At 45.5% G+C, this 17198-nt stretch overlaps 1 protein-coding gene across 1 annotated transcript in view; it reads left to right on the top strand.

The window, feature by feature from the left end:
• LOC110203184 (vascular endothelial growth factor receptor kdr-like) overlaps positions 1–17198 on the top strand; it is a 220866-nt gene that overhangs the window by 160000 nt on the left and 43668 nt on the right. Inside the window, 7 exon segments of the mRNA XM_078147996.1 lie at positions 1586–1890; positions 4002–4149; positions 6625–6750; positions 10714–10820; positions 12593–12728; positions 13659–13763; positions 15904–16017. Of these exon segments, the coding sequence (XP_078004122.1) occupies positions 1586–1890; positions 4002–4149; positions 6625–6750; positions 10714–10820; positions 12593–12728; positions 13659–13763; positions 15904–16017 (1041 nt within the window).

The following is a 17198-nucleotide window of genomic DNA, read 5'->3' as shown; positions in this document are numbered from 1 at the left end:
AGAGGAGGAGGGGGAGTCTATAGGCAGCTCTAAGAAATGGTGCTGGCTGCCTAGTTTACATCATCGTCATCATCTTCACTCCACTCGTGTAAGCAGCTTAATTAAATTGAGTGCAGTACCTGGAGTCTGGAAGACCTGAGTTCAGATTCTGCCTCCAGTTCTTCCTAGCTGTGTGACCCTGGGGCAAGTCATGTCACCACTGCCTGCCTCAGTTTCTTCATCTGTTAAATACGGATCATAGCAGCACCTGCCTCCCGTGGTTGTTGTAAGGACCAAATGCAATCATATTTGTAACGTACTTTGCAAACTTTTGGGTGCAGTATAAATACTAGGTAGCGGTTACTATGGATGCATCAATTAATAAGTGCCTTTGAGGTTACTATCATTTGAGGGAGAAATCTTTGATTCTGACTCCTCACCTCTATTTAAAAACAAATGAACAAAACCCCCAAAATTAGCCCACCGTTTGTCCCTCCCCAATTAATGCCTCCCCAAAGGCATTTGGAGCCACTCTTGACTCAAGCACAACTATGTGTGCACTCGTGTATGTCCTCACAGCCTGGCCCAGCTGTGATGGCTTGGCAGAGCTCCCTGAGAAAGCACCCTTTCCCCTTTGGCAGTCTCTAGCCTTACTCATCAAAGTTAATGCCCAAAGCTTCAGGTGATCAATCACCTTCGGGCTCATGGCATCTGAAGGGTTAGAGGTAGAAGGGAGGACCTGTCAGCTGATTGTTAAATTTTCACTGTGAGCATTTATACCTCAGAAATCAACACACATTAGGGCTTCACTGATGGTTTTGGTGATTGTCTAGACTTAAGAAAGTAATGGGGGAAATGTTAATAATGAAAATTCGACTGACAAGTGTATGGAGTTGGTTGTTAAACAGTCACCAGCACCCACCCACTGTCTTTATTCCATTCATTGGCCAAGCAGGGTATTTGCCACAAGCTGTATCCACCTAAAGTCAGCCACTGAAAGCCCAGTTGAAGGTCTCTTCCACTGAACACCTGTCCCACCTGCCCTTCCTTACCAGGCCTCACCTCCAGAATACGGAAAAGCAAACAAGAGACAGTGTAGGGAGGGCAATAAAGAGACCAAACTGGGATTTGGGAAACCCGGGTTGTACGCCATGCCCTTCCACAAGCTCACTGTGTCGCCTTGGGAAAATCATTTCTTCTATTAGCTGTGGGGGCCACATTTTAGGAAGGGTCCAGGGCAGGATAACCAGGATGTTAAAGCCCTTTAGTTGGTGCCATGTAAGGATTCCTTGAAGGAACTTAGGGGCATTTCACCTGTGGAAGAAAAGACACGATAGCTATCTTCAAACCTTTGAAGGATTGTCATGTGGAAGAGAGCTCCTATGTCCTCTGCTCGGCCCCCTGAAGGCAGATGTGAGATTAATGGGTGGAAGGCCTGAGGAGGCCAATTAAGGCTTAATATCAAGAAAAACTATAATGGGCTACCTAGGGAGGTAGTGAGTTCTCCTTCATTGGTGGGGGTCATCAAATTGGGACCATCGGTGGAGGGATTATTGTTCAGGGACAGGTTCTGGTCACCAACAGTAATGTTCTGACTTCCTCCCAGATGTACCAGGGCATGTGGAAACCCGACCTCAGGTCTTGGCAATTGAGGGCCACGACACACAGCTCACCTGCAGAGCAGCCAGATATGTCTACGACAGCCTAGCTTGGTTCAATCCATTTGGAGAAAAGGTTCCTACCTCATCCACCGAGAAGCGAGTGAACAAATACTCTATTTCCTTGACTCTGACAATTCGAAACGTGTCCCGCCAGCAAGAAGGACAGTACAAGTGCAAGGCCTGGTACCAGAGGAATACCACGGCCGTGCTGGAAAGGACTGCTAGACTCTTTACCAGAGGTAAGAGCCCAGTGCAACTCTGCCCCCTGGCAGCCTGCCCCAAGGAGAACCTGGGATCAGGAATCAGGGGACCTGACTGTGCTTTGGTTTTTTTTGTTTGTTTTGTTTGCTTGCTTTTTGTTGTTCTTGTTATTTTTTAAGGCAATTGGGGTTAAGTGACTTGCCCAAGGTCACACAGCTAGTAAGTGTCAAGTGTTTGATCTGAGGCCAGATTTGAACTCAAGTCCTCCTGACTTCAGGGCTGGTGCTCTATCCATTGCGCCACCTAGCTGCCCCGGGACCTGACTTTGAGTTCTGGCCCAGCCAGTGACTAGCTCTTTAATCTTGGCAACTCACAGTCTTTTTGGAATTTAGTGCCCTCATCTGTAAAATGGGCTGGTGGGGTAGGGGGAGGACTATATAAGCTTTAAGGACCCCCCTGGATGTGGGGTCAGGAAGACCTGTGTTTGAATCCTGTCTCACACACTTACTAGTTTAGCAGTGACTTCCCCTCTTCAAAACTCAGTTTCTTCATCTGTAAAATGGAGATGATGAATAAATAAATTTATTAAGCTTTTACTACATGCAAAGTTCTAGGGACACAAATAGAAAATTATAAGTTCTTGCTCTCAAGAAACTCCCATTGTAATTTAATATTATATTAATATAACAGTTTATATAATAATCTAATTTAATAATAATAATAATAGCTACCTCAGGGTTATTGTAAAGATTCAAATATATGTATATATGTATGTATGTGTGTGTATACATATACAGTGTTTTGTAAACCTTAAGGTGTTATATAAATGCCAGCTATTATTATTATTAATTATTATTATTATTATTTTCTTAAGCTTAGACACCAACTGTTGAACAACGCTACCTACCCTTTTACTCTAGTATTAGTAGACACATAGTCGTCAGTTGCCAGCCACAGTGGCTGAGGGTAGATTTCTCAGAAGACCCAAATGTTGGCAAATGATTTGGAGTCCAGCTATTAATTTAAAACTGATTAAAGACCACCACTTCCCTCTCCAGGTAATAGAGCCCTGGTCATTGGACTCATAGCCAAGTCACAGGAACTGAGTTTCGATTCCAATTCTGTTACTTGTCAGTTCTATAACCCTGGGCAGTTGCCACATCCCTTTGGGTCTTGACTTCCTCATCTTTAAAGTTAGTGGATTGGACTAGACAGCCTCGGAAGCCCTCCCAGCTCTAGACCTATGATTCTACATAAGGCCCTGGAGTCCCTGCCCCTCTCTGGGCCTCAGTTTCTTCTTCTGTCAAATGAGGGGGTTGAACTAAACTGAAGCCTCTGAAGTCCCTTCCAGCTGTGGATTACACAAGCCTCTGCCTGAATAAGCCTATGAGAGCAAATGGCAAAGACAGCCTGGGTCTAAGGATGAGGGCGGATAGGAGGATATCTCTAATGTCAGCAGTTAGGAGGCACCACAGTAACAGAGAGCTGGGCTTAGAAGGCCTGAAAATGTGGCCTCTTACACTCACTAGCTGTGTGACCCTGGGTAAGTCACTTCACCACTGTCTGCCTCAGTTTCCTCAACTGTAAAATAGGGATAATATGCAAGAATAAAAGGAGATAATATTCATACAGTGTTTTGCAAACTTTAAAACGATATATGTGCTAGTTGCTATTGTTATTAATTATTACTGTTAATAATCATAATTTAAAATAGCCCAAGATTTATATAGCACCCAGTACATGCCAGGTACTGGGGCTCAGCGCTTTACAATTATCATCTCAGGGGCAGCTAGGTGGTGCAGTAGATAGAGCACTGGCCTTGGAGTCAGGACCAGACAGTTGCCACTTACTAGCTGTGTGACCCTGGGCAAGTCACTTAATCCCAATTGCCTCGCCAAAAAAAAAAAATTATCATCTCATTTGATCCTTACAACAACCCTGGGAGGTAGGTGCTATTATTATCTGTTTTACAGTTGGGAAAACTGAGGCAGATGGAGGTTAAAGTGACTTGCCTGGGGTCACACAACTAGTAGGTGTCTGAAGCCAAATTTGAAATCAGGTCTTCCTGATTCCAAGCGCTTTGAGCCACCCACTTGCCCCAATAATAGCAATAATAATATAACAATAACAATAACACATGCTTGTTCCTTCTCTTTGCAGAAAAAGTTGCCCCCTTATGTCATAGAGAACCTCACAGATCTGGATGTGAACAGCAGTGGCAAAATTGTGCTACAGTGTAAAGTGGGCGGGACCCCGACGCCTGGCATCACCTGGCTGAAGAATGGGAATGCCATCCTGCCAGCCTCAGGTGCGGCCCACCAAGGCAGCAGATTATGCAAAGGAGGCCATGTTTGCGTAGCCTCTGTTAGGGAGTTCTCAAGTGTGAAACTCCTGTCCTGGGCTCGTTTTGCTGGGGGCTAAGTACCAGAATCTTCACTTTACAAATGCTCTTTTTAGAGCATTTCCAGGTCACACCTTACCCTGGCCTCTTACCTCTAACACTTAGTGCCTGTGGGACCTCAGTTAATCTGTCTAGGCTCCAGTTAGCTGCAGAACGAGGGCTTCACATGAAATCTCGAAGTGCCTTTCTGGTGCTCAGTCCTGTGATCCTTATCTCATTAAATGGAAGGACATTGTATGCTCTGAGCTCTACAAACCTAAACTTCCAGCAAATCCCAACCTGAGTTGGTCCTTTTAAGGAGAATTTGGTATTGCAGCCAAGCTCTATTGTAATCACGCCAAGCATTTATTAAACACTTGGAGTTTGCCCCACACTGGGCTAGGCCCTAGGAATATGGGGACCAAAAAGAAACCGGTGCTGCCCTCAAGGAGTTTGCATTCCAATGGGGATGACAATTTAGACCTAACTAGGTACACACAAGATAAATGCCAGGATTACCATCTGGGTAATTCCATTGGCTCCTTTCCATAGTGGACATCCTCTGGTTGAGGGGTCCTTGATTCAGTCAGTCAGTTAACAAGCATTTCTTGTGTACCTATTGTGTGTGAGGCATTGCCTGTCTACAGAGACAGCCTTTAGAGTGCTAGGCCAGGAATCAGGAAGGCCTGAGTTCAAATCCTGCCTCAGATATTTACTGTCTGTGTGACTCTGGGCAAGTCACTTACCGTCTGTTTGCCTCAATTTCTTCATCTGTAACATGGGAATAATAATAGCACACATCACCTGGTATTGTTGTGAGGATCAAATGAGATAACATATGTAAAATGCCTTACAAACCTTAAAACATTATATAAATACTAGTTATTACCTTAAACAAGTAAGTCAGTACAAGATGTATGTGGAGTAAATACTGAGAATATTTAATGGAGTCAAGGACTAGCAGCTGGGGAAAGAGATGAGGAAAGCATTCAGGCCTCTCTCTATAAGGGAAATGTCAGAGGCCTGGTTTTGCCCCATGTAAGAACAAGAGGGCTATGTTTGAATAGCAAATGCTCAGGCAGCAAGCATTTATTAAAGCACCTATTGCATGCAGGCCCTAGGGGACATAGAAGGTCATGTAAGACCAGATCTCTGTCTTAATGGAATGTAAATGAGAAAGCCTAGCAGGAGGCTAAGACGCAAGGATAACAATCATGTAGAATATTACATGATAAGTACAATAGAGAGGTGATCGTGGTGTTCAGTCATATTTCAGTCATGTCTGACTCTTCTTAACCCCATTTGGGGTTTCCTTGGCAAAGATACTGGATCAGTTTGCTATTTCTTTCTCTAGATCATTTTACAGATGAGGAAACTGAGGCAAACAGGGTGACATGACCTCATTGCAGGTCACACAACTAGGGAGTTTCTGAGGCCAGATTTAAACCCAGGTCTTCCTGACTCTAGGCCCAGCACTCTATCTACTGCAGCGCCACCTAGAGCCCTAGAGAGATATAGAATAAAGTGTTATGTGTCCTTGGGTAAATTCTATAGCTTCTTTGGGGCCTCAGTTTCCTCCTCTATAAAATGAAAGAATTGGATTAAATGACCTCTGAGATTCTTTTTAGTTCTAGGTGTACGATTCTATGTGTTACCTTGGATAAGTCCCTTCCCCTCCCTGGGCCTCTGTTTCCTACTCTATAAAATGAGGGAGTTGAACTAGGTGGCTCAGGGAGATCATGGGATTGAGCTGGTCTAGACTTAAATTTCCTTATCTGTTGAGTAAAAATAAGAATCCTTCCCCTACCTACTCTGAGAGGTGGTTGAGGAAATGTAAGGCCCATGAAGGTCATCTGATACATGTATCTGTTGTGTAATTATCGTGATGAGTGCCAAGGGGACAGTGAATGTATGAGAGCCCATGTGAGGTCCTCAAGCCTCTCAGGTGGCTGCCGACCTTTTCCCTGTTATGGCCACAAAACTCCCTTTGTAGCCAAGCTGCAGAGATCAGGGCCAGATAAGGTAAATTGGGAAGACAGACAGACAGACAGAAAGAAGAGAGAGAGAGAGAGAGAGAGAGAGAGAGAGAGAGAGAGAGAGAAAGAAAGAAAGAAAGAAAGAAAGAAAGAAAGAAGGAGAGAAGGAAGGAAGGAAAGAGAAAGAGAGAGAGATAAAGAAAAAGAGGAAGGAAGGAAGGAAAGAAAGCCTCTCTGTAAGAGGGCTGATGGTAAGGGATTGGGAATGGAGAGAGGAAAACCTCACTAAGGCCTCATTGTCCTGGGAATGTCCTTTGCAGTTAGCAGAATCTCCATTTACATGGAGCCCCTTGAGAAGAGTTGACTTCCTGGATCCAGGGAGCCCAGTCAGGCTATTCTATCACTAAGGGGCCAATCCTCATTTCAGGCATCTCCTTGGAAAACAACACCCTGGTTATTGAACGAGCTAAGAAGGATGATGAAGGCACCTACAAGTGCAAAGCCACCAATGAGATAGGACAAGTGAGCACCTCAGCCCTTATTACTGTGGCAGGTGAGTTGGAACCTCTGGCCTAAAAGCCTCACATGGACACACTTAGAATTCTGATCATCAGATGTTAAGCATGCATGAATGCCTACCTTTGTCTGCTTTTGAAATTGGACTTCTAGTCCAGCGTGGCATAATGAAAAGAGCGTAGTAATTTAGGAATAAAATAAGGGAATTTGACTGGATGAATCACAGAATGAATGAGTGAATGCAAAATCACTGAATGAATGAATGCAAAAAAAAAAGTAGGCCCTTCCTATTTGCTAAACACTGGCAAATTGAAGAGGGAGATAGTCCCCAGTCTCACACTTCCAGGAGAGTTCATCTGCTGGGTGGATGGAAAAGCCAAGAAGTTCTGAAGGTTCATTGGTAGGGCAGGTGGCAATGCCTGGAGCACTAGAGGGTGTAGTCACAGGGAAGATAGTAAGGACTCATGATCTTCCATCTTACCAGAAGAATGATAGGAATTCTATAAATGTTATCATCATCATTATCATTTTATCATAGTTAGTGATCCATCAAAACAGGGCTCCCATGGGTTCGGTCATCATCTCTATAGAGATGATTTCTTAATTTACAGATCCAGCCCTAACCTCTCTTCAGACCTCCAGTCCCACCTCAGCAACTACCTCTTGGACTCTCCAACTGGATGTCCCATAGGCATCTCAAACTCAACTTGTGCTAAACTGACCTTGACCCTTATCCTTCTTGAAGTTCATCTCTAGGGGGAAGGGGGGGTGTCTATATTATTCTCACATGATAAAATCAGTTTTGTTTCTGGCTCCATTGATCTTCACCCAAATGTTCTCCACCACATTTTCCAATCCCTGGTTCCTGGATTTCCTCCCATGAGTATATTTTTCGAATATACAGTAATGCCCCACCATTTACCTATTCTGTGTCTTTTGAATAAGCTAAGCCTATGCAGAGCTATGTTCTAGTCACAGTCTCCACACTCCACCTCCCCTAAGTTGCAGTGACACCTGTGAAGTCAAATATACCTCCTTGCATTTGCATCTGAAGTTACTCTTGCCCAGGGGTGGGAAACCTGCAGGCTTCAAGGCCCATGTGGCCTTCTAGGTCCTCAGGTGCAACTCTTTGAGTCCAAGTTTTACAGAACAAATCTCTTTATTAAGGGGATTTGTTCTGTGAATATTTGGAGTCAGTCAAAGGGCTGCACTTGAGGACCTAGAGGGGATTTGTTCTGTGAAGTCTAGATTCAGTCAAAGGGCCACACTTGAGGACCTAGAGGGCCATATGTGGCCTCCGAGGCCACAGGTTCCCCCCCCTGCTCTTGCCCGTTGCCTAAACTTTGGGCCTTTGGGATTGAGATTGGAGGCCATTCTTGGATTCAGCCTCCTATGAACATCTGGGTGCCCTAACTGCTATGCTCCTTCCTTCATTATAACTATTGTATCTCCCCTTGCTGGATCTCCATGGGCTGTCTTCTTGCCTCCTTATGCTTTTTAGTTTAAAGTCCCTTCGGTTAGATTTACAAGACACTTGACCAATACATTTTTAACCAGCCTTTTTTAAGGACACTTCATCCCTGCCTGTCATTCCATGTATCTTAAGCCGTGGTCTAGAAATGCAAACTATTTCCTTCCCAAATCAATTTTACTCTACTTTACCCTTGCCATCAATGGGTAAGCAGCAAGGAAAACACAAGCTGTGTCCACATGGTCTAGTTTCTTGCTCAAGATTTTGTAAGCTTTGGCAGCATTTTTCAGTTCCTTCTGGAAGGATCATTTGTACCCATCTGAATTACCAGAAGTGAACAGTACTTATCCATTTGGTTCACTCTTGGGAGGTTCTCTGTTATATCTTGGATAAAGGTCCCTGGAAAGACAACAGACCTCTCTGTATTATTAGGAGCAGATCTGCCTCAATTCCCCCAAGCAGTGAATGCCAGCACTACTGTCCATCACCTTTACTGAATGGTCACTCATCTGATAGCTTCTGTGGCTCATATACCATTCCTTGGAGGATACACAGCTGCTTTCTCTTACAGCAACAATCTCTTCCTCTTCAGAAAGGACCTCAGATTTGTTTCTGAGCCCCAAGTATACACCTCGTCTTCTCCCTCCCATCATCCTCCATGTGACATCTTTCCACTCTCTGACCTCATGACCAAGTTTCCTTCTGCTAGCTTCCATTTTTAGGAGCACTTCATTGTTCTTGACAACCTGAAGGGCCAAGGGTCATCCCTCTAATCTAGGGGTGAGGAACCTGAGACCTTGAGGCCACACATGGTCTTCTAGGTCCTTGAGTGTGGCCTTTTGACTGAGTCCAGGTTTTACAGAACAAATCCTTTTATTAAGAGGAAATGTTCTGTGAAGTTTAGATTCAGTCAAAGGACTGCACTCAAGGACCTAGAGGGTCACATGTGGCCTTGAGGCCACAAGTTCCCTACCCCTGCATCCCTTTGCTTTTTCTTATAGGAAGGAGACAAGTTTACACCTGGGGGTCTAGATAACAGTCACTCATCTATGCAGGAAGACAAACATTGTACCACACTGCAAAATTCATCCTGCTTTCCATATCAATTGAGATTTTTAGCCTTGTTTTTTAAGAGTTTGCAGACTACTTTAGCACCTCATAGTCACTTGATAGTCCCACCCAACTTCCTTTCTCCAGAAGTCACAGCCCATCTCCCCTGTCCCTGGGATTAGTCTTTTCTACTTGACCTATTTGTTTTACCCACCAGTTTACCCTCCTTGCCTTTCCTTGCTCGCTTTTCCTTGCCAACTACCTTGTTCTTATCCTTCACTTTGTCATTCTCTTCAGGTTCCTCCCCCTTACGCCTCCTTAGTCCACCTTGATGCCTTCCTTTAACTTTCTCTCCCAGAAGCTAGAATCAGAATCTAGGCCTGAACATTATTCTCCTTCAAATATCCTCAATTTCTCCCAAATCTCTCCTCCCCGAGTTGAATCTCCAGCCTTCTTTGCAAGGCTAACCCCTTCCAAATCACCTACACAATTTCTTTCTTCTTATTCATCTCAAGCACTTCTTTCTTCTGCTTTTTCTCCCATAACCTTCTGTCACAGAAGCTGAAAGTAGAAAGATCTCTTACAGTCTTCTCAAGCTCTTATACAGGATGGCCCTGCTGATAGAATGTAAGCTCCTTGAGGGCAGGGACTACAGTTATCCCTTCCACATCGCTATTCTCCCTGTCATGGTTTTGATATATTGGCAGTTTGGCATGAGAATTTTTGGGGAATTTTTTGGGAGTTTTGCAGATGCTGTAGACAGCCAGCACATGAAGGCCAGCAGACGACACAGAAAAAGTTTAGAAACTCAGAAATGCATAAAATGTATGTATAGTATTGTGTAATATAGATACCCCATAAAAGAAAGAATTCAGACTTCTTTTCTGATATAAAGGGAGAGCCAAAAATTTTTGTGTGGTTTTTCTAAGTTGTAGGGACACAATGCCCCTAACCCCCATGGTGTGGAAGAGATAACTAATTCATTTATGTCTGTGCTTGGCATTTGGTAAGTGCCTAATAACTGTTTGCCTGCTAATTGTTTGATTAATTGACCTCAGCTCTGGTCCTGACTCTTCCCCTAATTAGCCACATGTCCTTGGGTAAGTCCCTTCCCTGCCTATCTCTGTTTTCTCCTCTGTAAAATGAGGAAGTTACACTTCATGAGCCCTAGGGTCTCTTGCAGCTCTGAATCCCCTCGCCTCTCTGAACAGACAAGAGAGTTCCTCCCTGAAGCTCCTGCCATCTGTCTCAGAAAGACAAGCCCACACTCAGTAAATATCAACACACTGACACGCACTCCCACCCACCCATACACACACATCACACATACTCACACGCCCAGAGTTTGGTGCCTGGGCTTGCTCGTAGGCATCTAGCAGCATGGTAGCCTTTATAAGGCCACACATCTTTGGTCCATCTGCTCTAGCCTGAACTCATGTATTTTATCCACTCGTTCTGTCCCTGCTGCCTTCTTGATAGGTTCAGAGGAGCGCTCCAGTGTTGAGGTCATCATCCTTGTGTGTACCGGCTTAGCGGCCACCCTCTTTTGGCTCCTGTTGACCCTGGTCATTCGAAAACTCAGAAAGGTATGAGGGAGGCACTGGATGGGCATGGAGGCACCGCCACGTGGGCCTCAGTTTCCTCTTTTGTAGAGTGGGGGAGGGGAAATGGAGTGGGGTGGAGAGGCTGGACTAGATGAACTTTGAGACTCTGTCCAGCTCTAAATTTTACAGTTCTGGGCCCTGGCAATGTAGGAGGACTAGCTTCTTGGCCGCTCTTTAGGGCCTTAGGTATTGGCAGGGAGGGGGAAAAGATTAGGGCTGAAAATTGGATGCCATTTGACCCCTAAGCATGGACAGCTGGCGTTTTTCACATTGAATGTTGCCAGAGACCTCTGAGAGGTCTTTGGCAGAAGATAGGGTAGAGGGGTCTGCCCTACATAGAGGAGGGCACTGCCTGGGAGAGAGTGAGAGACAGCTGGCCCAGGATCCAAGAAGGCCTGGGTTCAAGTGCTGCCTCAGACATTAGCAGTGTGACCCTGGGCAAGTCACTTTACCCTGTTTTGCCTCCTGCCTCTCAGGGCTGTTGTGAGGACCAGATGACATTATCTTTGTAAAGCATCACAGGCACACTCACTCTTATGACTATTAGCTACTACTCTTCTCTCTAACATAAGAGTGTGATGGATGGCTCAAGTCTTTCACCAAGTGGTAAATTATGTTTCTCCTAACTCTTGTTCCCTCCCAAGGACAAGAACGGTTCTTAAGTCCCTTTTGCTGTTCTAAGAACCCCATGGTAGAGGAATTACAGCCAACCATTAAAAGGGTCAGAGCTCAGCCAGTCATCTCATTTACTGAGCTTCATTTTGGGGAGGAAAGAGCATTGGTTTCTCCATAGTGTAAGGGGCCTCAGAAGGCAGACAGTGACTAGTCAAAGCCCTGCCTGGCCAAGAATGCCCTCTCCAACATCACCAATGATGCCAGTGACATCCACCATCGCCATCAAAATGTCTATCCTCTCCTTGAAGACAGAAAACTCCCTCCCTCTTGAGACAGTCCATTCCACTCTAGGATACCTGTTAGGAAGGTGGCAACATCTGCCCACCACTTCTAATTCTACCCTCTGGAGCTGACTAGAACAGAGACTAGCTGGAGCTAGGAAAGATCTTAGAATACAGAATACCCAAGCTGGGAGGGCTCTTAGAACACAGAATGTCAAAGCTGGGAGGGCTCTTAGAACACAGAATGCCAGAACTAGAGGGCTCTTAGAACACAGAATGTCAGAGCTAGAGGGCTCCTAGAATGCAGAATGTCAGAGCTAGGAAGGATCTTAGAATACAGAACACCTAAGCTGGGAAGGCTCTTAAAATACAGAATGTCAGAGCGAGGAAGGACCTTACAATACAGAATACCCAAGCTGAGAGGGTCCTAGAACACAGGATGTCAAAACAGCAGCACATAGAATGTCAGAGGTAGGCGGTACCTTCAAACACAAAATGTCCAAGCTGGGAGGCCTCTTAGAACACAGAATATCAGAGTTGGATAAGACTTTTGAAGACTTTAAGAACATAAACTGTCAGAGCTGTAAGGAACCTTTCCTAGTTCTTTCCCTTTTGCTTTACAAATGAGGCAATTGAGACCTAGAGAAAAGAAATGACTTTCCCAAGGTCACAAAGCGAATGGACAGTGGAGCCAAGGCTAGAACCCAGATTTCCAATGTTCTTCCCACCATGCTAAGACACCATTTGGTTTCAGCCTGCCAAGCCACTACTGAAGGCAGACTAAGAAACTGGAGTGCCACATGGGGCAGTGGGAACAGGAAAACCTACTAAGACCTGGTTTTCTTTGTCCCCTTGCAGCCCAACGCCCCTGACATCAAAACAGGATATCTCTCCATCATCATGGACCCCGAAGAGGTGCCTCTTGACCAGCAATGTGACCAACTGCCTTACGATAGCAGCAAATGGGAATTTCCCAGAGATCGCTTACGGTTGGGTAAGCTGCGCATCTTCTTCTCTTGCCCTCCCAGCCCCCTCCAGAGTTGCTAAGGAAGTCCAGAGAAAAGTCAGCCTTATAGTAGTGAAGGAAGATGAATCCATCATTTTGTCTTTCCAAGTATCTGGTGGCGCACTTGAGCAGAAATGAGTCTCTGCCATATATCCTTGGTCAAGAGCCTTTCCCATTTACCAAAGACCTGCCATTCATCTTCCTTGTGAGGGAAGGAGTATGAGTATTAATTACTGTCCTCATTTTACAGCTAAGGAAACTGAGGCTCAGATCAGAAATGCATCCTCTTGATGATGGGTGGGTGGGGTAGGTGGTGTGCCTCTTTCTCATCTCTTAAGAGTCTTTGAGCACTGGGGGCCAGCCTTATTCTGTAGACATGCCATCATCTGTAGGGTATGGAGAGGAAATTGCCCAGGGTAAAGTCCCGCCTCTTCCACTGACTTGCTCTGTGACTTTAGGTATGCTTGTTTACGTCTCTGAGCCTCAGTTTTTTGTTTTTTGTTTTTTTGTAAAATGGGAATGAAGGATTTCAGTGGAAGGAAACTGGCTTTAGAATGAGAAGACCTGAGTTCAAATGCTGCTTCCATTACTTCCTAACTGTGTGAACTTGGGCAAGTTCCCTCAATTCTCTTGGCCTTGCTTTCTTCTTCTGTAAAGTGGGGAGATTGGGCCAGATACCCTCTACGGTCTCTGTTGTAGAGGTCTCTAAATTCTCCTTGAGATTCACTCCTGCCATTTAAAGCCTCAGGGGGAAGCTTTAAATGACTCTCTCTGTCCCCCGACCTGCTCAGATAGTGTCTCAATCTGCTCGGTGTCTGGGCTGCAAGGATGGGGCTGCTATTATGTCGTGGGAATGGTTGCAGCTCTTTTATTGCTTCCCTGCTTCCTGCTGCTCATTCTCCCCTCTTACCCCTGAAGGGAAGACCCTGGGTCACGGTGCCTTTGGGAAGGTGGTGGAGGCGTCCGCCTTTGGCATTGACAAATCTTCAACCTGCAAAACGGTGGCTGTGAAAATGCTGAAAGGTAATGTTTCCCTTGGCTGTCACCCAGGGAGCATCTTTGCTGAGGAGGCTGGGCATGAGTGGGCCACAAGAGCTTTGGAGGGTGGAGAACCCAGGCTCCTAATAGGGACAAGCTTCTCACCAATTCTGAGTTCCTGCTGTGCTCAGAGCCCTGTGTTAGTCCAAAACAGGGGGCTGCTATGGTGCATAGAGCACCAGGCCTGGAGTCAGGAAAACCTGAGTTCAAATGCTGCCCCAGACATTTCCTTCCTGTGCAACCCTGGACTAGTCACTTAACCTCTGTCTGCCTGTTTTTCCAACCTTAAAATGCAGATAACAATAGCACCTACCTCCCAGTGTTGTTGTGAGGATCAAATAAGTTAATAATTGTAAAGCACCTAGCACAGTGCCTGGCATTATAGTAGGTACTATATAAATGTTATTGTTGTTGTTATTATTATTGTTATCATTATTATTATCATTGTTATACTCTTGGCCCTATGGATGTCAGCAGGCAGGACAGGACAAACAGTCTTCCTGCAGGGCCACTTTAAGGCTCATGCCCCAACAAGAGAAGAGAACATGATCCAAGCAAGAGAGGCAAGTTGGGTTTGATTTAGAGATATTAGTGAATCCAGATTGGAATTAGAAGGTTCCACTTCCTACCTGGTCAAGAAGCTCCTCTGCAGGAACTCTGACAAAGGAGTAATCCAGCCTCCACTTGAACTACCCTGTGCCTGAATATTCCCTGTAGACCATACCCCAGACAGAAGATCTATCGTGTTGTTTAGTAGCTCTGAGTTCAGTTGGAAAGCTCAGCTCCAAAACACCTTCCTGCAGGGAGCCCAAAGCCCACAAATGAAGGAAGTTACATGGTCCCACTAGAGAGGAAGTGCTCACTCTTTGCCGTAGGGGAACCTAGGGAAACGTTCACCTTAAGGAGATCCATGCTCCACTTTAGACACTGACTCTAGCTTTCATGCCAGTGGGATTGGGAAGGAATTGGGCACATGCAGCATCTCCTTTTTGCCCCATCAGAGTGCCCTTCAATAGTACACAGAGAACAGCTAAAATGGTCTGGCTTGGGTAGCAGCTTTGGGCAGAGATGGGGAAGAGGCAAGTGTGAATGGTTGGAGACGAAGAGCCCAGGCCTTCAAACCAGGTGACCTCGGTCCTAAGTCCTGCTCTGCCACTGATGATAATAACTGATGCCACAATAACTGATGAGCAGAGGGACCTGGGATAAGGGACTTCACTCCTCCGGGCCTCAGCTTTCTCTTCTCTGAAATGAGGAGTTGGGACTTAGATGATATCTAAGAACACCCCACCCCTACCTCTGACCTTCTTCATTCTGAGGTTCCCCTCCCAGCTCTAGTTCTTGTTCTCTGGACTAGCTTCTTAGAACACAGAATGTTAAAATATATCCAAATTCCTAAATAAGGACCAGCTGAAATGGATGAGTGGGACACTGAGCTAAGAGATTGGTATTAACCCTGTATGTTCACTCCATCTGTTGGCTTTAAAGCAACATTGGAAAAGCAGAGAAGGAAATGAGGCTGACCAGAGCCTAGAAATGGCCACTTTCAACCATTCAGTCCCTCCATCTTCCTATGGTTCCTTAGCCATTCAGGATCAGGGGCCACTGATAACACTTTGGCTTGGTAGGTGGTGGAAACCCCTTCCATGGTGGTCTTGCAACCACTGGGTAATGAGCCACCAGCCTCAGGATCTTCTGACATTGAGAAAGAGGATTTAGATTGGTGGCCCCCTTGGGGATAATTGGTTGATTTTCCCAAACTATCAAGGGTCACATATTTGATGACCTCTTCCAGGCCTCTCTCTTGACCTGAAAGGGTTAAGCACAGAGGAAGCCACCACAGAGGCATTCTAAGGAAGGAAAGAGGAAAAGGACTTGAGGCCCAGGATACCATTAGCTCTCAGGTTGCTGGCAGGCCAGTAGGCCCCAAGGCACTATTTATCTGTTTATGGTATTGTTTTTCGAGTACAACCACTAATCATCAGGGTGTTTGTGTTCAGCCCCTTCCTGCTGGCATCCTCAGTTGGATCAGTAAACAGGATCTGAGATGCTCCCCCACCCCCAGCAGCCCTGACAAACAAACATCCCCTTTTGTATTGATGGCCGTCCTGGGACCTTTTTGCAGAATGTGCAACATCCAATGAGTGCAAGGCCCTGATGTCAGAGCTCAAGATCCTCATCCACATCGGCCACCACCTAAATGTGGTCAACCTGCTGGGAGCCTGCACCAAGCCTGGAGGTAAGAGTTCTGAGAGTGGGGACATCTCCCTCCCTCTCAACTCCTAGGTAGGATGGACAACCAAGCCCCAGGGTACTCCAGTGCAAGGAGTACTGAGTTTGAAGGTAGAAGACCTGAGTTCAGATCACAGCTCTGCCATATATTTATTACCTGGGTGACCCTGAGTAAGTCTCCTGACCGCTGTCTGCCTCAGTTTCCTCATCTGTAAAGGGAGGTAATTGGTCTAGATGACCTATTCAGTTCAAAATCTATCATCCTATGATCCCCAAGAGTCTGGCCCTTCCAAGATGGTAGTGTATTCAAAGCAGGTTTCCTCTTCCCTCTCCAATGCACACACCCCTAAATGAGCCATGTTGTGTCCAGTATAAAACATAAAAGGATTAAGAGTTGGGGGTACAGATGGTTCAAAATCAGAGGTTCTGTCTGTAATCGAGCTCTGTTTTCCTGCCTCTCATTAGGTCTACAAAAATGAAAATGTGGGGCAGCTAGGTGGCGCAGTGGATAGAGCACCAGCCCTGGATTCAGGAGAACCTGAGTTCAAATCCGGCCTCAGATACATAACACTTACTAGTTGTGTGACCCTGGGCAAGTCACTTAACCCCATTGCCTAGCCGAAAAAAATGAAAATGTAAACTCTGTATGAGTAAGGACTATCTTATTCTTCACTTTTGCATCCCCAGTGTCTGGCAAATAGTTGGTACTTAATAAATGTTAATTGATATTTTGATAGAAAAGTCAGCATGATGGAGGAAATACTAGACCTTTAGAAAGAAAGTTCACATCAGTGTGTTGTCATGGCTAGTGTGATGGACTTGAGGTCAGGAGAGACTTGGGTTTGACTTTCACCTTTGACACTTCATAGCCTCAGTTTCTTTCTCTATAAAATGGAGATAATATCTAGAGTTTCTATCAGGGTTGCCTTGAGGGGCCAGTGAAGTCATGTCAGCCAATTAGCTGTGAAGAAATGCCCATGATGATGACAGTGAAGTCCCCTCCCTGCCACTGACACTGTGACCCTAGTCAAGTCATCTTTCTAGCTTCAGTTTCTTAGACTGTAAACTGGGGATACGAGTGCTGATTCTGGCTGCTTTTCGGGGTTGTTGTGAGAAATGGGCCTTGTAACCCTTAATGGTAATCACCCACATGTGTGAAGGCTTTATCACATGTATGGCAGTGTGTGA

This window comes from Phascolarctos cinereus, unplaced genomic scaffold (assembly GCF_003287225.1).
Source record: "Phascolarctos cinereus isolate Bilbo 61053 unplaced genomic scaffold, phaCin_HiC Scaffold_8;HRSCAF=390, whole genome shotgun sequence".
Taxonomy (NCBI): Eukaryota; Metazoa; Chordata; class Mammalia; order Diprotodontia; family Phascolarctidae; genus Phascolarctos; species Phascolarctos cinereus.
Note: the sequence above shows the minus strand (reverse complement) of the source record. Positions and strands in the feature narration are given on the sequence as shown.